This window comes from Rhinopithecus roxellana, chromosome 10, assembly GCF_007565055.1.
Source record: "Rhinopithecus roxellana isolate Shanxi Qingling chromosome 10, ASM756505v1, whole genome shotgun sequence".
In the NCBI taxonomy this organism is placed as follows: Eukaryota; Metazoa; Chordata; class Mammalia; order Primates; family Cercopithecidae; genus Rhinopithecus; species Rhinopithecus roxellana.
Genome location: NC_044558.1, coordinates 12077928 through 12103159, shown reverse-complemented (window position 1 = coordinate 12103159; position 25232 = coordinate 12077928). Strand labels below are relative to the sequence as shown.

The window sequence follows — 25232 nt, the reverse complement described above, 5'->3', positions numbered from 1 at the left end:
AATGTTTCTGCTCAGCTGTCATTGGACTTCTATATCCTATTGGCCAGGGTTTACCTGAGGCGGAACTACCATCTCTGTTGTTCTGTCTTACATCATCTAGTCCCTTGGTGAAGGTTTTGAAAGTCAGACTTCATGCCCACAGTGTGGTGATGCATTCAAGTTCCAAACGGAAGGTTGATCTGGTTCAGGCAAGGTGCTGATGAGGGGAATGGTAGATAGTGAAGGGAATCTAAGAAAGCACACGTCTGTGTCCAGTGCAGTCCAATCCTTTTGCCACTCAGATGTGCTCATGGTCTCCAGTCATGGCTGGTTTTAGGAGCATATGACTTGCAGAGCTGCACAGGGTTTTGTGCCTAGAGGGGCTTGTGCTTAGGTGAACTCTATGCTTGGATTAATGTTCTACACTTGCTGCTTTTTTTTTTTTTTTTTTTTTTTTTGTCAGGCAGAGGATACTCCTCCACTGAAGAGGGAATGGTCTTGCACTAATTCCATAGGGATTTGCTCTCCCTTCACCTACAGGCTTGTCAGAGACGTGCACAGAGTCCTATAATGCCCTCTATGCATGCCGCTGGATCATCTGGCACAGTGGCCAGAGCAGCTTGGACCAGAGTCTATATCTGCTCTGGTCCCTATACCATGCGTGTATAGGACAGACTTCATGTAGCCCAGCTAAAATAATTAAATTGAGATTTCAGTTATCATGAAGCACAGTGAAGACAGAGATAACAACAAAACACGTTACTTTAGGCAGAGATACTCTTTTCTTGAAAACCCAAACCACATTCCATCGCCTTACATAACAGTCCTATTCCTTATCCATTCTTGTTTCTAGCATGGTTCTAACTCCTACTTTTACTAATTAATCAAAGTAATTCATAAAGAAAACTGGAAGTTACGTGATTCAGGACTCTTAAAAATAACTATTTTGGCAGATGTGCAAAATTCTCAAGCACATATATTACAAATTTCTAAGGTCATATACATCCTTTTTACACTTGCTTGAATTAGCCTACAAAACTCCCATGTTTGTTAACATAATCCAAACAAATAGCCACTCCATAAACATAAAATAAGAATAAAAGTTACATTTATTTATTTATTTATTTATTTATTTATTTATTCATGTAACCTGTGATTGGTGACCACATTTCAGTATTCCATCTTACCTAGAAATTATGGAAAGATTTTCATGAAGCCACTGAATTTAATATTTGTCTGAGGTCTTAAATTGAACTAGGAATCTTGGAAATTAAATTTAAGTTGATAGACTACAAAAAATAATTACTGTTAATATGTGGAATTTTTCATAATTTGTATTCAGTTTATTTGAAAACATTATTTTATATTTTTTGCTATTTTCACATTATGTGGGCATATTAGCTTACCTTATCAGTAAACAGATATAGGAAATTTAGGTATTTCTTTTATTAAAATGTATTTTTAAGTTTTGTGGATACATCATAGGTGTGTATATTTATTGGGTACATGGGATGTTTTGATACAGGCATGCGAAGTGTAATAATCACATAATGAAGAATGGGGTAGCCTCAAACATTTACCCTCTTTTGTTACAAACAACCTAGTTATACTCCTTTAGTTATTTAAAAATGTACAACTAAATTATCGTTCACTATAGTTACCCTGCCGTGCTATCAAATAGTAGGTCTTATTCATTCTTTCTATTTTTTTTATTGATAACCATTAACCAGCCACACCTTCCCTTTAACCCCCACTGCCTTTGCAATTCTGTGCAAATTCTGTGCAAAAAATAAGTCAGTTATTTCTGACTTATTCAACTTAACATAATAATCTCCAATTCCATCCATATTGTTGCAAATGACAGGATCTCATTTCTTAAATGGCTGAATAGTGCTTTATTGTGTATATGTACCACATTCTCTTTATCTATTCATCTGTTGCTGGACACTGAGGTTGCTTCCAAATCTTGGCTATTGTGAACAGTGCTACAGTAAACATGGGAGTGTAGATACCTGTTTGATACACTTATTTCCTTTCTTTTGGGTATATACCCACCAGTGAGATTGCTGGATCATACGGTAGCTCTAATGTTAGTCTTTTGAGAAACCTTTCACTGTTTTCCATAGTGGTTGTACTCATTTATATTCCCACCTGCAATGTACAATGGTTCCCATTTCTCCACATCCTCACCAGCGTTTGTTACTTCCTGTCTTTGGATATAAGCTGTTTTCACTGGGATGAGATGATATCTCAGTTTTGATTTGCATTTCTCTGATGATCAATGATGTTGAGCACCTTTTCATATGTCTGTTTAGCATTTGTATATCTTCCTTTGAGAAACGCCTATTCAAATCTTTCACTCAGTTTTTTGATCAGATTGTTAGATTTTTTTTCCTATAGAGTTGTTAAAGCTCCTTTTATATTCTGATTATTAATCCCTTGTCAGATGAGTAGTTTGCAAATATTTTCCCCCATTCTGTGGGTTGTCTCTTCACTCTTCTTTCATTTATGTTATTCTCTAAACAGGTTATTCTAGTTAGCAATTGCTCTAAACTTTTTTTCAAGGTTCTTGGCTCCCTTGCATTGGGTTAGACCTTGCTGCTTTAGCTCAGTTGAGTTTATTACTCACTTCTGAAGCCTACTTCTGTCAATTCATCAAACTCATTCTCTGTCCAGTTTTGTTCCCTTCCTGGTGAGGAATTGTGATCCTTTGGAAGAGAAGAGGCATTCTGGTTTTTGGAATATTCAGCCTTTTTTGTGCTGCTTTTTCTTCCTCACCGTGGATTTATCTACCTTTGGCCTTTGATGTTGGTGACCTTCAGATGGGGTTTCTGTGTGTACATCCTTTTTGTTGATGTTGATGTTATTCATTTCTGTTTGTTATTTTTTCTTCTAACAGGCCCCTCTGGGGCTGGTCTGCTGGAGTTTGCAGGAGGTCCACTCCAGACCTTGTTTTCCTGGGCATCACCAGCAGAGGCCACAAAACAGCAAAGGTTGATGCCTGTTCCTTCTTCTGGAAACTTTGTCCCAGAGGGTTACCCACCAGATGTCAAGCAGAGCTCTCCTGTGTGAGATGTCTGTCAACCCCTGCTGGGAGGTGTCTTCCAGTCAGCAGGCACGGAGGTCGATGACCCAACTGAGAAGTCAGTCTGTCTCTTGGCAGAGGTCAAGCACTGTGCTGGGAGATCTGCTGCTCTTTTCAGAGCTGGCAGGCAGGAACGTTTATGTCTACTGATTCTGTGCCCACAGCTGCCCTGTCCCCCAGGTGCTCTCTCCTAAGGAGATGGGAGTTCTATCTGTAAGCCCCTGACTGCGGCTGCTGCCCGTCTTTCAGAGATGCCCTGACCAGAGAGGAGGAGTCTAGAGAGGCAGTCTGGCAACAGTGGCTGTGCAGAGCTGTGGTGGGCTCCACACACTACAAACTTCCTGGTGGCTTTGTTCTCACTGGGAGAGGATTATTGCCTACTCAAGCCTCATTAATGGCAGACATCCCTCCTTTGACCAAGCTCAAGTGTCCCAGGTTGACTTCAGACTGCTGTACTGGCAGTGAGAATTTCAAGCCAGTGGATCTTAGCTTGCTGGGCTCCAAAGGGATGGAATCCACTGAGCTAGACCACTTGGATTCCTGGCTTCAGCCCCCTTTCCAGAGGAGTGAATGGTTCTGTCTCGCTGGCATTCCAGGCACCACTGGGTTATGAAAAAAAAAACTTGTGCAGCTAGCTTGGTGTCTGCCCAAATGGTCACCCACTTTTATGCTTGAAACCCAGGGCCCTCGTGGTGTAGGCACTGGAGCAAATCTCCTGGTTTGTGAGTTACAAAGACCATGGGAAAAGCATAGTATCTGGGCTGGAATGCACTGTCTCTCATTGCATTGTCCCTCACTGCTTCCCTTGGCTAGGGGAGGGAGTTTCCCAACCCCATGCACTTCCTGGGTGAGGCAGTGTCCCACCCTCCTTCAGTTTGCCCTCCATGGGTTGCACCCACTGTCTAACGAGTCCCAGTGAGATGAGCCATATAACTCAGTTAGAAATGCAGAAATCACCCAACTTCTGCATTGATCTCACTGGGAGTTGCAGACCGCAACTCTTCCTATTCAGCCATCTGACCAGCCACTCTGCTATTTTTTTTTTATTGGTTCATAATTTAGTTTTTCTACTTAAGCAAGTTTTATGCACCACATTTACAGTGTTATACTAGTCTGTGTTTGTCTCCTTACTATTACCAGTGAGTGTTGTAGCTTCAAGTGATTATTGTTCATTAATGTCCTTTTCTTTCTGACTGAAGTAATCCCTTCAACATTTCTTATAGGACAGATCTGATGCTGATGAAATCCCTCAGCTTTTGTTGGTCTGGAAAACTCTTTATTTTTGTTTCATGTTTGAAGAATATTTTCTCCAGTTACACTATTCTAGGCTAAAACATTTTTTCCTTCAGCACTTTTAATATGTATGCCACTCTCTCCTGGCCTTTTTCGACTGAAAAGGCTGCTGCCAAATGTAGTGGAGCTCCATTGTACATTATTTGTTTCTTTTCTTTTCCTGCTTTCAGAATCCTTTCTCTACCCTTGACCTTAGGGAAATTGTTTATTAAATTCTTTGAGGTAGTCTTCTATAATTTTTTTACCAGCAATGTTTGTTGAGAAAAAGGAATAATTCCTATTGAATTGCAATAGTTCCTTTTTTGAAATCAATTGACCATGAATGTTGGTGTTAATTTCTGGATTGTCAGTTGTGTTTCATTGTTCTTTGTGTCTACCATAATGTGAGTACCATAGAATCCTGATTAGTGCAGCTTTGAAGTCAGCTTTGAAATCAGAAAGTGTAATCCGCCAAATTTGTTATTTTTTTAACAATTTCCTTTGGTGTTCTGATCATTTGGCATTTCCAGATATATTTTAGGAGTAGTTTTCCACTTTCTGTGATTAAACATCTGCTGGGTTTTGATAGGGATTGCATGGAATGTATAACTGCAATCTATAAAGACTATGCCTGTGCTGGATTTCAGTTCAGCTGGTCATCCTTGCTTGTACAACTCGGTGATTAATTGAAAATATAATTTTGGCCTTTTATTTCTCTTATCTTAGTTGTAGCAGAAGCTACATCTGAGCTATGTGTGTTCTGCTCAAAAATGGAAGTTCTCAGGCAGTTGCGGTTGTTCATGCCTGTATCCAAGCACTTTGGGAGGCCAAGATGAGGGGAACGCTTGAGAACAGGAGTGGAAGGCCAGTCTGGGCAACAAAGGGAGACTCTGTCTCTACAAAAAAATAAAAAAAATTAGCTGGGTGTTGTGGTGCATTCCTGTAGACACAGCTACTCCTGAAGCTGAGGTGGGAGGACCACTTGCGTCCAAAAGTTTGAGGCTGCAATCAGCTGTGATCAAGCCACTGAATTCCAACCTTGGTGACACAGCAAGACCCTGTCTTCCTTGCCCCACCACCCCCCTAAAAGAGGAAGTTCTCACTGGTATTTTTTATGTATCAAGTAACGAAAGATCATATGAAAAAATATTAATTGTTCCTGCCTGTACTAGACAGGTAAAATTGAAAGCAGTTATACAAATAGTATACTAACTCCTCATAAAGACTACCCAAAGATAATATTCTTATCATCTGAGTTTTACAGATGATTATATTGAGGGAGAGAATAGTTGTAAAATGAAGTCTCAGACCATAGTTATATGAAACAGAAAATCTGGTTTCCTATCTTGGCAGTCTGACTCCTAAATCATCTCTTAGAAACAATTATACTAAAAAATGGAAAAGAAATAAAATCCAAGATTGGAGACTGATTTTATTTTATTTTTTATTTTATTTATTTTATTTTATTTTATTTTATTATTTTTTTACCCATCAATTCGTCATTTATATCAGGTATAACTCCCAATGCAATCCCTCCCCCCTCCCCCCTCCCCATGATAGGCCCCAACGTGTGATGTTCCCCTTCCCAAGTCCAAGTGATGTCATTGTTCAGTTCACACCTATGAGTGAGAACATGCGGTGTTTGATTTTCTGTTCTTGTGATAGTTTGCTAAGAATGATGGTTTCCAGCTGCATCCATGTCCCTACAAAGGATGCAAACTCATCCTTTTTTATGGCTGCATAATATTCCATGGTGTATATGTGCCACATTTTCTTAATCCAGTCTGTCACAGATGGACATTTGGGTTGATTCCAAGTCTTTGCTATTGTGAATAGTGCCGCAATAAACATACGTGTGCATGTGTGGAGACTGATTTTAACATCTATTCCTCTTAAACCATTAATTAGTCAATAAATTAAATAGAGAAAAATAAAGCCAAATATTCATATATGAAGAAATCTAGACTCTTCAATGGAAAACATGTGTTTTTCAAGTAACCTACAATAGTGACACAATTGCTGAGTATTTTAATTAAAAAATTAATATTTAAAAATTAGACTCAAGAGAAAAACTTATTCAAAGGCCTCAGCATGAGAGATAAGTTTGATAAATATTGAAAATGGGTTGAAAAGCCCAAATGGGAAAATAGGGCTACGTCTACTTGGATGATCTCCCTGAAATTAATTTTCTGTCTTAGAAATTATAGGACAATAATTTCTTCTATCCATGAGCGGATGGGTATGCGTGTATGTGTGTGGCTGTGTTTGTATTAATGAGCGTGTTAACAGTAAGTTATATAAAAGTATTACTAGCCGCCAGGTTTTAAGAATTATTGGCTTTTCTGAGGTTCCCAAGAAAACCTTGAATGCTTTTGGTAGGGAAAGTTGGGATTCACTCTACATGTTACTGGTGTTGAAAAATTAAATCTAATTTGGTGATGATCCTAGTTATGTCCAAGCTCCCTTTACTGAGTAATACAACCCATGTGTCATCTATGTATTGGGTTGTAAAATTTCTTTTTTTTTTTTTATTTTTTATTTTTTTATTTTCTATTATACTTTAAGTTCTAGGGTACATGTGCATAACGTGCAGGTTTGTTACATATGTATACTTATGCCATGTTGGTGTGCTGCACCCATCAACTCGTCAGCACCCATCAATTCATCATTTATATCATGTATAACTCCCCAATGCAATCCCTCCCTCCTCCCCCCTCCCCATGATAGGCCCCAGTGTGTGATGTTCCCCTTCCCGAGTCCAAGTGATCTCATTGTTCAGTTCCCACCTATGAGTGAGAACATGCGGTGTTTGGTTTTCTGTTCTTGTGATAGTTTGCTAAGAATGATGGTTTCCAGCTGCATCCATGTCCCTACAAAGGACGCAAACTCATCCTTTTTTATGGCTGCATAGTATTCCATGGTGTATATGTGCCACATTACTTTAACAACTGAAGTTGCTGAACACAAATTATGGAGAGGTTAAACAAGGAAAAAATTGTAGAACAACATGCCAATCCTTGGTATGCTAGTAGATGAGAATTCACCTTTCACTTCAACACCTATATGGAAAATTTTATCTTACAGCAAGGACATTGTGTTTGAATAGGAGTTAATTTGAGCTGTCTTGGAAATTATCATGTTTTCCATAAAGGCAGCATTGATTTCACCCATTAGCATATTGAGATGCTTTCCTGTTTGACATCGGTCACAGAATTTAAAAGGAACAAGAACATTACTGCACATTCAGGAATCAGGTACACATAGAAGTTAAGGTCTGGACTTTAAAGGGAATCTTGACCAGTGATATCAGGCCTGCCTTTTAAAAAACTTCAGATATGATAAACTTACTACCAATCATTTTTTCACTAACAACAATAATATATTTGTATTTTCCTATGGATGCCTACATTAAACTTTTAGACTATTTTTATATTTCAAGATTTTTTCTTTGAGTCCTTTTAAGAGTTCTTAATCCTGAAATTTCCCTTACAGTATGCTGTTAACTGATTATATTTTTTCAAAATCATTTGACATAATGATTGATTAAAGGAAGTATCTCCAGTGTAATTATGCTTCCTTATAACAAAAGATTATTTGAAATTGAAGAAAACATGTTAGACAAATTTATAATGAAATATAAATAAATATGTATAATATATAATTATATATTATATATTATATTAATAAGTGTATGTGAAATAACAGTCATAGAATAAAAACTAATTTTTTGAAGTAAAAATGCATCCTGATTGAGAATAGAAAAGGGCTTGGAAAATATTGTTTAATAGTATTTTATATAAATACAAAACTGTAAATATTACCCTGACATTACTTATTTTGGAAAGGATTTGACATAATGGGAATTTTCATACATTACTCCTGGAATTATAAATCTGTGCCATCATTTCAGCTGAGCCTGGTGTTATCTGATTAAGAAGAAGGATCACATCCTAAGACCAAGTATTTTCACTCTTATCAGAATACATATACATACACATGCATGTCACTGAGTTTTAATAGCTAAGGTTGAGAAGTCCTCCAAATGTCTATCAGTCCTACAAATGGATAAAAAAATTGTGGCATATCTTATACAGTGGAATACTATACAGTGAGCAAAATTAACAAACAAGACTGAAATGTTTACAACAGAATAATACAACAAAGAAAATGAACAAATTGGAGCTACATAGATAATAATACTCACAGATGTGAGAGGAATTATCAAGATGGAAAAATACATTTACTATAATCTCATTTACATAAAGTTTGGAAAACCTTATTTTTAATACATTGTAATTTATTACATTGGTGATCAAGCTCGACAGTGAAACATGAGTAATGATCATAACAATTGGGATAGTCAGGATGGAAGAAAATATCATCAAGAAAACACATATTGGGATTATCTGCATTGCTGGCAAATTCTATTTCTGATGAAGTTGTGGTAACATTGATGTCAACGTTATAATTTTTTCTTTTTCTGTTTATGAAGTGTTAGTACTCTCTGTATGTATGTTATGCTCCACAATAAAAAATGTTAAAAAAGCAGAAACATAAAATACATTTCTAAGTATACAATTAGGATGACACAGCATATTCTCATAGATACCATTGTAATTAGAGTTTTGCTGAATCAAGGAGAATAGAGCATTATGGTACTGAGAAATCCAAGTTAAAATTTAAAACTTTTCTTTTTTTATTTTGAACAGGGTCTCACTCTGTTGCCCAGGCTGGAGTGCACAAGCACAATTTTGGCTCAATACAACCTCTGCCACCTTGGCTTAAGTGATTCTCCCATCTTAGTCTCCTGAGTAGCTAGGACAACAGGCGTGCACCACCATGCCCTGATACGTTTTCTTCTACTTTTTGTAGAGACAGGGTTTTGCCATGTTGCCCAGGCTGGGCTTGAACTCCTGTGCTCAGACAATCTACCTGCCTCAGCCTCCCAAAATGCTAGGATTACAGGTGTGAGCCACCACACCTGGTCCAAAACTTTTATTACATTAATTAAAACAAAAGAAGACATAAGCAGGAACTGTAAATCCACCTTCTTAATGATAATATGAGTTTGAAACATCAAAATTTGAGTATTTATGATTGATAGACACCTTTTTGTAATTTACAATTTAACTACTTATGATACACATTTGAAAGTGTCAGAAACTAATGAATTTCCAATAAAGTACAGTATGATGAATATTAAATATATGAAATTAAATATATTAAAATGTGTCTGTAAAAGAAATATTTATATTTGTGTTGTTAGCATTCTAATTTCACAATAGTATTCCTGTGTACACTGGTGTGTTGGGTAAAGTATTTTGTTACTCTAAGTTTTTTGGCTCTGCATTAGAAAAAAAAATCATAGAAAGGCAAATTTGTTAAGGTAAAAACATATTTAGCATGACTTTTTAGTATATTTGTGCATATATAATGCTACTTTGATTGCTATAGTAAAATAATCCAGATTTAGTCACCATAGCTAAGATGGGAAAAAGCATTTGCAAGAATTTGGCTTGCTAATGATGCTATTAAAAGGAGAAATAAAGTTGATGTACTGTATTATTGCATACCTGTATGTGTCCATGTTCGTATTGAAAAATGCTCCAAATCCCCAAAATAGAATCTTAATTCTTGGAGGTCACTTTTGTTATCAACTTTTAAAATGTAGTGAAAGAGAATAAAAGCAAATAAATCATGAAAATATGTTGGTTTTACATTATTCTTGATGAAGTACCATGTGAGGGTATTTGTCTAGGCCTGATGCTGAGAATCAGAGAAGAATCACGAGCCCATGAGGAAGAATAATAGTGTTCATTACCCTGAACTCCAGTACATAGAATCAAGACTGAAATCACATTTGTCAAATAGCATTCTCCCTTTCACCTGCCGGCATCATTATCATCATGATCTATGTCTTCATCTATCTCATTAAATGATTTGTTTTTGAAATATTTAAATACATAAATCGGAAAATAAGTAATTTAAAAACGATCACTATTGTGGGACAGGTACAGTAGTAAACAGACAAATTTAAGTCAAGCTCAACACTTTAGATTTAGAAATTAAGTGTATTTTATTTTAGAATACATTACTTAAGCAAATAATTATTTATGCACGACCTTAAATGAATCTGCCTTTCTCTATGATCACGATATAAACAATTTAGATTTTAGTGTAAACAGAACTCCCTAATAAGAAAGATAAAGCAAATAACACATTTTATGAGCAAGCTTTTATTTCTAAAGAGGGGTTTTGGGAGCAAATTGTCAAACAGAGGTAAGACCTCAGATCTTGTCACACTTGAGTGAGTGATGATGGAGTTCGAAGGTTATAGTTCTGTAACAAAAACTATATTCATGGATAGCGAATAAATGGTGGAATTCCATAGATGCACTAGATTCAGTTTTGCTTCCATGAGACTGACTTAAAGTCTACTTATATCAGGTGTCCTTCATGTTTTGATAAACTTGTAAGTATTGTTTTACTATTTGATATTTGAAAGACTGTTAAAAACTAATAAGTCTTGATTTCTGCTATTAAAAACAGTGTAAAATTACAATCATGGAATAGAATGGTGGAGCTGTGGTTGAGATACTTTATCTTATTAATTTTAATGAGATTTTGAGATCCAGTACTGCTCACTGAATTTCCCTGTGAGGAGAGTTTGTGATGACGACCCAGAAACAGACAAGTTACTATCCAAAACGCTAATCACATCAAATGAATTTCCAGCTTCTTCCAAGTTGCAGGAGGATGCCTAGACCTTGCTTTTATTCTCTTATTTAACAAAAGTATTACAAAAAGAAGAAAATCATTACCACTTTCATGTCAGGAAACTGACATGGAGATGGACCTAGGCTGTTTTTACTGTTCCTTCTCTTGCCCTGCATCATGGTTACTTGAGGGTTTATGATACATTGTGGAATTTCCCATTTTTGTATTGGTTCATTTTTAAGTGTGCATTATAACTTCAATAATACAAACTTGTAATTCAGAGAAATGTCTCATAGAAATTATTATTACTCATCTCATTATATACTGAGGGTAAATATCAACTATTTGTATACATTCTTATACAACAATGAGATAGTTGAAATAGGAACTTTCTTATTTAGTTGCAACATGAGAAAATTTGAGATGATATTATCTTCTAAGCCCAGATCTTTCCAAAGGATTTCTTCTAGCCTTAATTATCCCCCTCACAGGACAAACCATTGCCATTCCCCACCCATTTTTTTCTTTTGACTCCTGAATTCCTGACACAACAAGGTTGTGCACATTTCCCACACTCTTGGTTTAGCAAAGTTCTTTTATCAGTTATGTTTTTCTGCAGGAGAATACCCTCCAAAACTACATTAGACATAAATGTCTCACATGTCTTTGGATTTCATCTTTTTGTTTCCTTGTTTGTGTGCTTTTGAGATGAAGTCTCACACTGTTGCCCAGGCTAGAGTGCAGTGGGGTGATCTCGGCTCACTGCAACCTCCACTTCCCGGGTTCAAGCAATTCTCCTGCCTCAGCCTCCTGAGTAGCTGGGTCTACAGTTGCGTGTCACCATCCTCGGCTAATTTTTGTATTTTTAGTAGAGACAGAGTTTCACCATGTTGGCCAGGATGGTCTCCATCGCTTGATCTCGTGATCTGCCCTCCTCGGCCTCCCCGAGTTTGGCCTGGATTTCATTTTTCTAAGCTCGGTATGGTGGATGGCTCTGGTGATTTGAGATGGGCCTGATTCTGCATCTTGGAGACAGAGTTTGGCCAGTTTATTCTGGATCAGGTGGGGGCAATCTGAGTTCACTAGTTTCTCATTCTCCTTCTGGGAACAGTGTAATAGCCAGGTGATATTTTCATGGTAAATGGAAAGAGGAAGAATCCCCAGTATGGAAGCCATCTCAAATCTCTATGCAAGGTGTTGTAATTTTCTCTTTATCAAAGCAAGTTAAAAGACTGAACTCCAAGTTTAGGGGCAAGGTAGTCAGTCTTCCTTTGATGGGTGGATACTGCAAGATTATATATCAAAGGGTCTGGTACTTAGGAATACTTATAAAATTGCTAAATATTTTATATAATAATAAATATTTAAGCATTAGACTTGAGAGAAACTTTACCAAAGTCCTAAGAATTAGAGATATGTTTGATAATAAATATTATTCATGGGCTGAAAATTCTGAGTGGGAAAATAGGACTAATTTCATCTGCACAACCTCTTGGAAACTAATTTTCTATTTTGGAAATTATGAGAAAATAATTTGTTCCATTCATAAGTGGTGTGCACGTGTGTGTATTTGTATGCATATTTATGAGCTTGTGAATAATGAAGTTATACAAAAGTATTAGCAGCAACCAGATCTTATAGGGTATTGGCCTGCCTGTGGTTCTCAAGAAAACCTTAGATGCTTTTGATAAAAGCAGTTTGGATTCTGTGTTTTTAAATCTGGCATTTAAAAAAGTCCATAATGGTGATGATCTTAGTTATGACTAAGCTCCTTTTAAGGATTCAGACATTTACTATATGATCTATGTGTTGGGTTATAAAACTTCCCTAGGAACTGAAGTTGCTAAAGACAAATGATGGAGAGGTTTCACAATGAAAACCTGCAAACACTGAAAGTGAATATGTCCTTATTTGTGTACTAGCAAATGAGGATTCAGGTTTCCTGTTAATTTCAGTATGAATAATTCCAGCCCATAACAAGAACAGACAGTGAATGAATGAGTTAATTTGAGTTGTTTGAAAATAAGAATGTTTTCCATAAGGAGATGATTGAACTCCTCAATTAATATGCCATGGTGATTTCTGGCTTGATGCTGGTCACAACATTTAAAAGTAAAAAGAATAACCCAGCACATTCACAAATTAGGTTTGCATAGAATTTAAGGTCAGGATATTCAAGCAATCACAACCAGTGACATTACATTGAGTGGTGAAGCCAGCTGGACTTCCTGGGTGGAGTAAAGAATTGGAGAACTTCTCTCTAGTTAGCAAGGGGATTGTAAAATGCACCAATCAACACTCTGTAAAAACGCACCAATCAGCACTCTGTAGCTGGCCAGAGGATTGTAATGCACCAATCAGTGCTCTGTAAAACTCACCAATCATTGCTCTGTAAAATGCACCAATCAGTGCTCTGCAAAATGCACCAATCAGTGGGATCCTAAAAGTAGCCAATTGCTGGGAGAATTGAAAAAAGGGCACTCTGATAGGACAGAAATGGAACATGGGAGGGGACAAATAAGGGAATAAACCGGGCCTCCAGAGCCTGCAGCAACAATTCCCTCAGGTCCCCTCCCATGCTGTGGAATCTTTGTCCTTTTGCTCTTCATGATAAACCTTGCTACTGCTCACTCTTTGGGTCCCTGCTGTCTTTAAGAGCTGTAACACTCACTGCAAAGGTCCGCAGCTCCATTCTTGAAGTCAGCGAGATCACGAACCCACCTGCAGGAACCAACTCTGGACACAACACCAGCGTTTTAAAAATTTCTTTTTGTCTGTTCGGACATGATAACTTTTCTACCCATCATTTTTTGCATTCTAGTAGTGGTTACATTTGTTATTGGAAATTTTGCTAATGGCTTCATAGCATTGGTAAATTGCACTGAGTGGGTCAAGAGACAAAAGATCTCCTTTGCTGACCAAATTCTCACTGCTCTGGCTGTCTCCAGAATTGGTTTGCTCTGGGTGTTATTATTACATTGGTATTCAATTGTGTTGAATCCAGCTTTTTATAGTGTAGAGGTAAGAACTACCACTTATAATGTCTGGGCAGTAACCAGCCATTTGAGCAACTGGCTTGCTACTAGCCTCAGCATATTTTATCTGCTTAAGATTGCCAATTTCTCCAACCTTATTTTTCTTCACTTAAAGAGGAGAGTTAAGAATGTCATTCTGGTGATGCTGTTGGGGAATTTGCTATTTTTGCCTTGTCATCTTTTTGTGATAAATATGAATCAGAGTGTACAGGCAAAAGAATATGAAGGAAACATGACTTGGAAGATCAAATTGATGAGGACAATGTTCCTTTCAGGTACGACTGTAACCATGCTAGTAAACTTAGTACCCTTTACTCTGACCCTGATATCTTTTCTGCTGTTAATCTCTTCTCTGTGTAAACATCTCAAGAAGATGCAGCTTCATGGGAAAGGATCTCAAGATCCCAATACCAAGGTCCACATAAAAGCTTTGCAAACTGTGATTGCCTTCCTCTTGTTATGTGGCATTTACTTTGTGTTCGTAACCATATCAGTTTGGAATCTTCAGACTCTGGATAATAACCCTGTCTTCATGTTCTGCCAAGCTATTACATTCAGCTATCCTTCAGCCCACCCATTCATCCTGATTTGGGGAAACAAGAAGCTAAAGCAGACTTTTCTTTCAGTTTTGTGGCAAGTGAGGTACTGGGTGAAAGGACAGAAGCCTTTATCTCCATAGATTCAAGAGAGGGGCATTGTGTGTCTTCTAGCAGAAAACAAACTGGTGGTATATGAAACATTTTCTATTTCTTACTGTGTTTTCTGTAATGTATGTGTATGAATAATTTCCAAACCTATACCTAGAAAAGTCTTTTACCTAAAGTTAGTCTAAAAAAGTATATATATGTGTAACTGTGTTTATGTATGTATGAAAAACTTAAGAACATTGACAATAACATACTCTTTTTTGTTTTTTCACACGAACTGCCAAAGTATGCAAAATATGATAAAAAATCTTCAGAATTATGAAGCCATGTTTATTTCATGAATGTGTTTTATGTTTCATTTGTAGAATTTATGTTTGATTTTAATTGTTAGGAACTAATAGCTTATCTCGGGAAAAATGTTGCTGTTTTCTATTGTTATTTGAGCCACAAAAATATACCACAGTGTGCTTAGAATTCATTGTTTGAACCTCTAACTTATTGGATGGTAATGTCATTCAATTCTAAATCAATAATGAGGATGTCTCCTCGGGGTTTTAGTCCATTATGAATTCCTATTTTATGTTTAGTAAAAAGTAAACAATTATTATTAGAAAACAACGCACCCAATAAAATTCGAGTACAAGCATATGCAGAGTAAATTTTGTCTATATCTACCATAAGCTGTACTGAGGAATATTAGATGTCATACAAGTATGCGAATAGCTTAGATAAAAATCTCTTTGATAATAAAAGGATTAAAAATCATGATCATGATCTTGATTGCTATTATCGGTTTCCATATGCAGTTAGAAACCTCATTTCGTTCAGCTTTTGAATTGAAGAAAAGATCTTTTTGAAGTCGAGATGTGATGTAAATTATTTTACTATTTTTTCTAAAGCACTTCTAAGCCCCTGAATTGCTAATTATATCCTTATCTTCCATTTATAAAATTCCTTCTAAACTTCACATGAGAGAACTCAAATTTTCTCTTTTCTAAAAAAAAACCAATCAATGAAAAAACAGTATAGAAATTATGGAAAATAATTCAGTGAAACTTTTTGTAAATGTTTAAATAGTATCTATGAAATCTATGTATTCATTATGGGATGTGCCTTTAAGTTGTACTTTTGTTGTCAATGATGAAAGTGTTTTGACATATTCATTACTAGAAAGTACTATTATAAGAAAGAAATGCAGAGTCTTGTTCACAGCTAAATCCTACCTGACTGTATTAATTCCTGGTGTTATGAAATTTTAACAATGTTATTTAAACCTTAAGATAAATCATCCCCACACCTGATTTATGTATTTTTTAATCATATATCTTCCTCAGTTCCCTGTAAGAACTGTAAAATGACAGATCATGTTTGTCTTGTTTTCTGTTGACTCCCAGGAACTAGAACCCAGCACCAAGAATAGATGGTCAAAAATGATATTTTAATGAACAAATAAATGGGAGGATAAAGTGGATAAGTTAATGTGGTAAACCAATGAAAAGAAAACTCATCACAAAATCTGCAGTTGCGTGAATTCCGCTGTTCTGGTCTTAGGTTGAGGTTACAGGCTTATCCAATTAGAATCTTTCCTCAAAGTAAAAGTTTGGCTATTCCAGAATTTTAGGGGAACTATCACAATAATATAATCTTGATGCAGCTGTATCAGGTGTCTGAATTGGAGGCAAGGTAGAACATGAAAATTAGATGGCACCTATTACAATGTTATTAAAAAAGCATATACAAGACTTTGTTCTATTCACATACGTATTTTTTATTGCCAATTATATGTTTGTATTATGATATTTTCTAGTTGATTATTATATAAACAAAAATGGCATTTCATTTCAAAAAATTGAGTTAGTAACCAGCTACTTCACAGGGAGGGGCTCTGCTGTTCTGCCCTATGTCAATTGTTTCTTGGCGGAGGTTATGAAAGTCTCACATCATGCCCACAGTGTGATGATACATTCAAGTCCCAAATGGAAAGATGATCTGGATCAGGCAAGGTGCTGGCCAGGAGAGTAGGACATAGTAAGGGAATCTGAGACATCACATGTTTGTATGCAATACCGCCCCTCCTTGTGCCACTCAGATGTGCTCATGTTCTCCAATCATGGCTGCTTTATGAGCATATGACTTGTACAGAGTTGTACGGGTTTTGTGCTTATAGGGGCTTGTGTTTACAGGGACTCTATGCTTTCATCAATGTTCTGCACTTGCTGTTTTGTTTTTCAGACGGAGGATACTCCTCTGCTGAAGATGGAAGGGTCTTGCACTAATTCCATAGGGATTTGCTCTCCCCTTTCCTACAGGCTTCTCAGTGGCATGCACAGAGTCCTATAATGCCGACTCTGTATGCCTCTAGCAGCTTTGAATTCTGCTAGATCATCTAGCACAGTGGCCAGAGCAGCTTGGACCAGAGCCTATTAACTTCTGTAGAGCCCTCTTTTTTCTGGGTTCCACTTGAGACCAGTAGCCTTTGGAAATTTCGTTAATGAGTCAGAGCAATATTTTCAAATGTAGAATATGTTGGCTCCAAAATCCCAGTAGACGCCCAAAACATTGTGTCTCTTTTGTAGTAATAGGAAATATATGGAGACAGCAACATGCCATTTACTTTAAAAAAAAGATTGTTTGGACATGTGGACTGGGGACACTGAACGCTTTAAAACATCACCTATGTTGTAGGTCCCTGAATCTTCTCAGGCTTTTTTATTTTCTTTTGGTATTTTCCTTCCATTCAACATTAGGGTATTTTATTGTATTTAAGAAACTTGTCATTTCCTCATTATTGTACCAACTAATATATTATTATTATTGTCATTAATTTGAACAGGTTCTCATTCTGTCCTTGAGGCTGGAGTGCAGTGGCAGGATCAAAGCTCATTACAGCCTCAACCTTCTGGCTCCAGTGATTCTCCCACCTCCGCATTGCTAGCAGCTGGGACTGCAGGGGAACACCACCATGCCTGGCTAATTTTTGTATTTTCTGGAGGGTTAGGATTTCACCATGTTTCCCATGCTGGTCTCAAACTCCTGGCCTCAAGTGATCCACCCATGTTGGCCTCCAGAAGTGCTTGGATTACAGTCATGTGCCACAGGGCCTAGTCTTAATATTATTAATATATTAAATTAGGTCGATGTTTTAAAAATTGTAAATTAAACTGAGAACAGAAGGACAGAGCTCTGACATAAAACAGTGAAGCAGTGCTGTTATTCTTAATACAAGGCAAATTGTTTTGATTTTCCATCCTACTAGGTGTAGATTAAGAAACATTCACCACATCACGAGCCCCGTAAAAAGTACCAAAAGCTAAGCTCTGCTCAGTGAAGATAGCATATCCTGGAAAGCATTTGTGAGTGTTGTTTTAAGTTTATGGTAATCTGCATGTATTTTATAATCCATCTAGTTTTGGTAGAGGCCAGATAGGTTAAGTGAATAGGGATATAAAGAGACTACCATCCCTGTAACTTGCAAGTGTTTTGTCATGGCAGTGACCAATTCCATTCCTTAGGGAATGCGGTTATTATATACTATATATTGTGTTGCCAGTAGTGGAGAATTTCAGAGGCTTCCTGTTGGTCCTGCTATAATAATGTCCCTTACTCTACAGTTCAGGAAGAATGTGACAGTCCTGCTAGCTGCCTTAGATATCCACTTCAGTTACACATTCAGGAAGAGGTAATAACTACAAACTGATTACATCCGCCTTGGGATGGACATGAGCTGAAGCTCTAGGTAGCTTCTGACCTTCAAGCACTCCCACTGCAGGCTGGATGTGATGGCTCCTGCCTGTAGTGCTAGTTCTTTGGGAGGCCAATGTGGGAGAATCAGTTGAGAGCAGGAGTTCCCTGTGCTGCATATGGAAACTCCATCTCCACAAAATATTTTTTAAAAAATTTGCTAGCATGGTGGTGCATGCCTATAGTTCCAAATACTTGGGAAGCTGAGGCAGGAGGAATGCTTGAGCCCAGGCACCTAAGGCTGCAGTGGACTATGATCTTGCCACTGTACTCCAGGTTGGGTAACAGAGGGAGATTCTGACTCAGAAGAAGAAGAAAAAAGAAGTGTAAGTTCTCTCTGGTGTCTTAAATATCAAGTAAAATGGGATTAAATCAAAAACTAACAATCTTTGGTTCCTGCCTAGAGCAAACAGGTCAAATGGAAAGTAGTTATACGAATAGTATATTAACTCCTAAGAAAACTAACCAAAGACAGTTTTATTATTATCTTTTTTGGTTGTTGTTTCTTTTTTGAGATGGAGTCTTGCTCTGTCTCCCAGGCTGAAGTGCAGTGGTGTGATTTCGATTACCTACAAGCTTCACCTCCTGGGTTCCAATGATTCTCCTGGTACAGCCACCTGAGTAGCTGGGATTATAGGCGTGCACCACCACACCTGGCTAATTTTTGCATTTCTAGTGGATACAGGGTTTCATCGTATTGGCCATGCTGGTTTCGAACTCTTGACCTCATGTGATCCACCTGCCTCGACCTTCCAAAGTGCTGGGATCACAGACCTGAGCCACTCCACTGGCCTACCATCTGCTTTTTATAGGTGAGTGCACTGAGGCAGGGAGTAGTTGTAAAATGAAGTCTCAGATCATAGGTTTACCAAGCCAGGAATCTGGTTTCCTGTCCTGGCAGTGTGACTCCAAGATCCCCTCTTAGAAACCATTATACTATAAAAACTGAAAAGAAATAAAATCCAAGATGGGAGACTGATTTTAACATTTATTCATCTTAAACCATTAAGTAATCAAAAATAAATTATATAGAGGAAAATAAAACTGAATATTTATACACAGAGAAATGTGGACTCTTCAATGGAAAACATTTTTAAGTGCCCAAGGAATAGTTATAAAATTGCTGGATATTTTAATTAAATAATATTGAAGTATTAGGCTCAAGAGAATAACTTAGTAAAAGGCATAAGTATGAGAGATTAAGTTTTATAAACATTGAAAATGCACTGAAAAGCCCAAGTAACAAAACTATTTTTTCATTTTAGTAATTATACGACAGTAATTTTTCCCAACCATGAGTGGTATGTACGTGTGTGTGTGTGTGTGTACGTGTTTGTGTTAATAAGCATGTTAACAATAAGTTATACAAAAGTATTAGATAGCAGCAACCAGATTTTAAGGAATATTGGCCTTCCTGGGCTTCCCAAGAAAACTTTGCATGCTTTTGGTAGGAAAAGTTGGGATTCACTAAATCTGGCATTGAAAAAATGAATCAACAGTGGTCATGATTCTAGTTTTGACCAAGCTACATGTAACAGTGTAGGCATCTGATGTACGGTTTATGTATTAGAATAGAAAATTTCCTTAACAACTGCTGTTGTGAATACAAATTATGGAGAGTTTAAACAAGGAAAAAATTACGAAATGATGAATAAGAATATGATCTGATTTACATGCTAGCAAATGAGAATTCAGCTTTCATTTCAACATCAGTATGAAACATTTTGTCTTATGACAAGGGCATATTATTTGAATAGGAGTTAATTTGAACTGTTTTGGAAATTATCTTGTTTTCCATTAAGACAGCCTGGAACTCATTCAATAGAATGCCCCAGTGCTTTCCATTTTGACATTAGTCAGAGAATTTTTTTTCTTTCTTCTCAGCTCACTGCAAGCTCCTCCTCCTGGGTTCACACCATTCTCCTGCCTCAGTCCCTCCAGTAGCTGGGACTACAGGGGCCTGCCGCCACGCCTGGCTAATTTATTTGTATTTTTGGTAGAGAGGGGGTTTCATCGCGTTAATCAAGATGGTCTGGATCTCCTGACCTCGTGATCCACCCGCCTCAGTCTCCCAAACTGCTGGGATGACAGGCGTGAGCCACTGTGCCCAGCCAGTCAGAGAACGTAAAAGAAACAAGAATATTACTGCACAACCAGAAATCAGGTGCACATAAAAATTAAGGTCAGGACCTTGAACGGAATCTTGTCCATTGATATTAGGCCTGCCTTAAAAAAATTCGGACATGGTATCTTTATTAGTACTCTTTTTTTTTTTTTTTTCCTATAGCAGCAATGGTAGAATTTGTATTTTCCCATGGGCAACTTCATTACGCTTATAGACTATTTTTACATTTCAACATTTCCTTTTCTTTGAGTCCTTTTAAGGAGTTGTTAAACAACGCTGAAATTTGCCTTTCAGGATGCTGCTAATGAATCATATTTTCTCAAAGTAGTTTGACATAATGTTTGGTTAAAAGAAATATGTCTAGTATAATTACACTTGTTCATAACAAAAGAGTATTTAAAACTTTAAGAAAAAATATTAGAAAAACTAGTAAAGGAATATGAACAAATATATAATTCATTAGTAATAAATGTGCATGAAATAGTCAGAATTTTAAAAGTTACAATTTTTAAATAGATGATACATTTTAAATTATAATAGAAAAAGGCTGATAAAATGTTAGGTTTAATATTTTACATCAATATAAAGGTGTAAAAACTAGTCTGATGTTACTTATTTTGGAAAGCATATGAAGTAATGGGAATTTTCATACACTGCTCCCAGGATTGTAAATCAGTGCAATTACTTTGAGTATGGCATTATCTGATTAAGATGATGGATCACATTCGAAGACCCAGTATTTGTGCTCTTACCAGAATATACACGAACACACATGCATATCACTGAGTTTTAGTAGCTAAAGTTGAGAAGTCTCTTACATTTCCATCAGTGATAAAATGTATGAATAAATTATGGCACACTTATACAATAGAATACTATAAAACAATCAAAATGAACCAATTAGAGAGACATGTTTACAAAGAAGATAAATAACAAGGAAACTGAACAAAGTTGAACTACATAGATATGAGAGATACTAAGATGGAAAAAAGATTCAGTATAATTCCATTTATATAAAGTATACAAAAATATATTTGTAATGAATTGCAATTTATTACATTGTTGTCAAAATTCTAAAGTGAGACATATGAGTGACTATCATAACAATTAGGATAGAAGGGATGGAGGAAACAAAAGGGAAATGATATCAATGGGAAGGCCCAAATGGGGAGTGTCTGGATTGCTGGCAAATTATATTTTATGACCAAGATGTGGTAACATGACTCTTAATGCTATATTTTTTCTTTACTGTACATTTAGATTTTATTACTTTATATATATGTTACCCATTAATGAAAATACTTAAAAAGTAGAAACATATAATAAATGAATGCATACAAAATAGCCTGAAAAAACATATTCTTATAGACATGGCAATTAGAGTTTTTGCTGAATAAAGAAGAGTAGAGCATTATGATAGTAAGAAATCCAAGATAAAATTTTAAACTTTTCTTTAAATTAATTTAAAAAAGAAAGAGATAAGCAGGAAGTCTATGTCCACACTCTTAATATTATTTTTACTTGGAAACATCAGATTTTGAGCATCTGTATTTTACCAGACACCTTTTTTTCTTATTTCCTATTTAATTATTTATGATAACAGCATTTCAACATGGCAGAAATTAGTGAATTTCCAATAAATTATAGTAATACAGACATTAGATATACAGGACAATTTTTCTAAATTTATCCCTAAATCAAATAATTCTACATATATTTTTACCATTCAAAGATTATAACACCATGCATATGTACACATGTGTGAGGAAAAATATTTTGATACTACAAATTTTTTGAATATTAGAGAAAAATTAGTAGAAAGATAATTTTGTTAAGGCATAAAACATATTTAGTGTAACTACTTTGACTACTGTAATAAAATCACCCAGATTTTGTGACCATAACTGAGAAGGTAAATAAGCAGTCAAGAGAATTTAACTTGGTAATAATGCTATTAAAAGATGAAATGCAGTTTATACACTCTATAAGTGCACAGAGTATTTAAGTTCATATGAAAGTGGAAAAAAATTAAACAGCCAAAAAAAGAGTATTCTTTGCTAGAGGTCACTTTTGCCATAATTTTTAGAATGTGAGTCTTGAGTAAATCATTAGATATATGTTGGTTTTATGTTTTTCTTGATGAAATACTATGTGAGGGTATTTTTCTAGCCCTGATTCTGAGAATAATATAAGAATCATGCCAAACACCATGGCTCATGCCTGTAATCCAAGCACTTTGGAAGTCAAGGCTGGTGGATCACCTGAAGTCAGGAGTTCCAGACCAGCCTGGCCAACACAGTGAAACCCACTGTCTACTAAAAATATAAAAATTAGCAGAGCGTAGTGGTGGGCACCTGTAATCCCAGCTACTTGGGAGGCTGAGGCAGGAGAATCAATTGAACCTGGGAGGTGGGGTTGCAGGTAGCCGAGATTACACCATTTCACTGCAGCCTGGGTGACAAGAGTGAAACTCTGTATGAAAAAAAAAAAAAAAGTAAAGCCATGAGTAAGAATAATAGTGTTCCCCGACGACCCTTATCTCTAGTACTTTGAAAAGAAGACCCAAATAACATTTATTAAATAACATTCTCCCTTTTAGCTGACATCATCATCATTATTACATCATCTACATTGACATGTATCTTAGTAAATGATTTATTTCTGAAATATTTACATACATAATTTGGATAACGTCTATATAATTTCTAAGAGATGTCATTATGGGAAAGTTATATTAGTAAACAGCAAAGTTCAAGTCAAGCTGAATACTTTAGATTTAGAAAGTTAGGTATAGTGCAGTTTAAAATACTTTGCTTAAGAAAACAATTATAGATGATATTAAACTAATCCAAGGAATACTATAAAAAAAGATTTTGATTTTAGTATAAATAAAATCACTTCATAAGAAAAATAAATAAACCATTTCATGATCAAGCTCTTATTTCTAAAGAGAGCATTTTAGGCCTAAATAAATCAAATAGAAGTAAGCCCTCCCTCATATCTTCTCTATGTCATTTGGATAATGATGGAATTCAAAGGCACAGGCAACTGTTTCTACAACATAAGCAAAGTGAAAATTAATTCATGGAATACAATGATGTAGCTGTTGCTGATGAACTATATTTTATCTATTGCAATGATGTTCTGAGATTCAGTGCTGCTCATTGAGTTCCCCTGTGAGCACAGTTTATGGTGAGGACCCAGCAAAAGATAAGCTACTGTCTCCAGAAAGCTACTCACATCAACTTCATTTCCAGTTTCTTTCAAATTGAAGGTAAATTCTAACACAAAGCTTTCATTCTAGTCTCTGACCAAAGTGTTGGGAAAAGAATAAAATTGTTACCATTTTCGTTTCTAACATACTGAAACAGAAAACAAAAAATCCAAAAATCCAAAAACACTTTAAAAAGAACATGATGGTAAGAGTAGTTTTTTCAGTTTCCCCATGGAAAATGATTTATGGAAGGAGAATAAAAGATTATTCTGAACACAAAAGCAATAAGACTGAAAACATGAATTATCAATATTGAGAATCCAATAGACAGAGTTAACCAGTTAGATGCAGTAGAAGAGAGAATTAGTGAATTGGAAGATAGCTACACAGAATGAAACATAGAGAGAAAGAGATGGAAAATACAAGGCCAGAGGGTAACACATTGATGCTACCATCAGAACACCTAATGTACTGCTGGAGTTCTGTCAGATTAGAGGAGAGAAAATTGTGCAAGAGAAATGTTGCAAGGATTTTTCCAAAAGTGATAAAATGTATCCCTCCATATATTTTTTGTAATCTCCAACTTCAGGCATGATAACTAAAACCAAATTAACATCAAATAATACAGGACACTAAAGACCAATAGAAAATCTGAAAAGTAGCTAGAGGTAGAAGATAGAGTATGTTGAAAAGAACTGCATTCTAGATACCACCTGATTTTGACAGAAAATATGGCAGCAGGAATTCAGTGGAATCATGTCTTCAGTGTGTTTCCAAAGAGTGGTAAACCTTCATAAACAGAAATTGAATATGACATTTTTCAGATAAAATAAAAAATACTGAAAATACAAAGTTCAACATGCAAGGAGCAATAAAAATTAATGACAATGAAAAATAAGTGTTTAATTCTAGATAAATGTTGACTGACTAAAACAATTTTGTCTTGTTGGATTAAATGTAGAATTTATAAGATATATGCAAGTAGCAATAAAGAGACTGGAGATAAAGGTGACAGGAATAAATTTAGTCATACTGTGGTTTGGGCTTTTCTTTGTCTGTGAGGAGAATTTAAACATCATAATCAAGGACCCTATAATTCTACACCCAGCTATATATATGCAAAGGAATTGTAGCAAATGATATGTGAAAGAATGCTCATTGTAGCATTATTCTAATAGTTCAAAAAATAAGCTGCCCATATTTACATCAAATAAGGATGGATAATTATATTAAAATCATAAAATGGAAAAATCTACAGAAGTGAAAAAAATTAATCACGTGTACATGCATCTATGTTATTAAATTTCAGTTACATAATCTTGAGCCCAGGATGCCATGAATAGGAACATGTAGGATTGCACCTATACACAGTTCAAAGCAGGCCAAACCAAGCTATTGAGTTTAGGGTTGCATACCT

General features: G+C 36.0%; 1 protein-coding gene across 1 annotated transcript; it reads left to right on the top strand.

Annotated features, from left to right (window-relative positions):
* Positions 1–13837: 13837 nt before the first annotated feature.
* LOC104674190 (taste receptor type 2 member 45-like) lies at positions 13838–14809 on the top strand. The gene has a single exon (XM_010378450.2). The coding sequence runs from the start codon at positions 13838–13840 to the stop codon at positions 14765–14767; it is 930 nt and encodes a 309-aa protein (XP_010376752.2). The 3' UTR covers positions 14768–14809.
* Positions 14810–25232: the final 10423 nt, after the last annotated feature.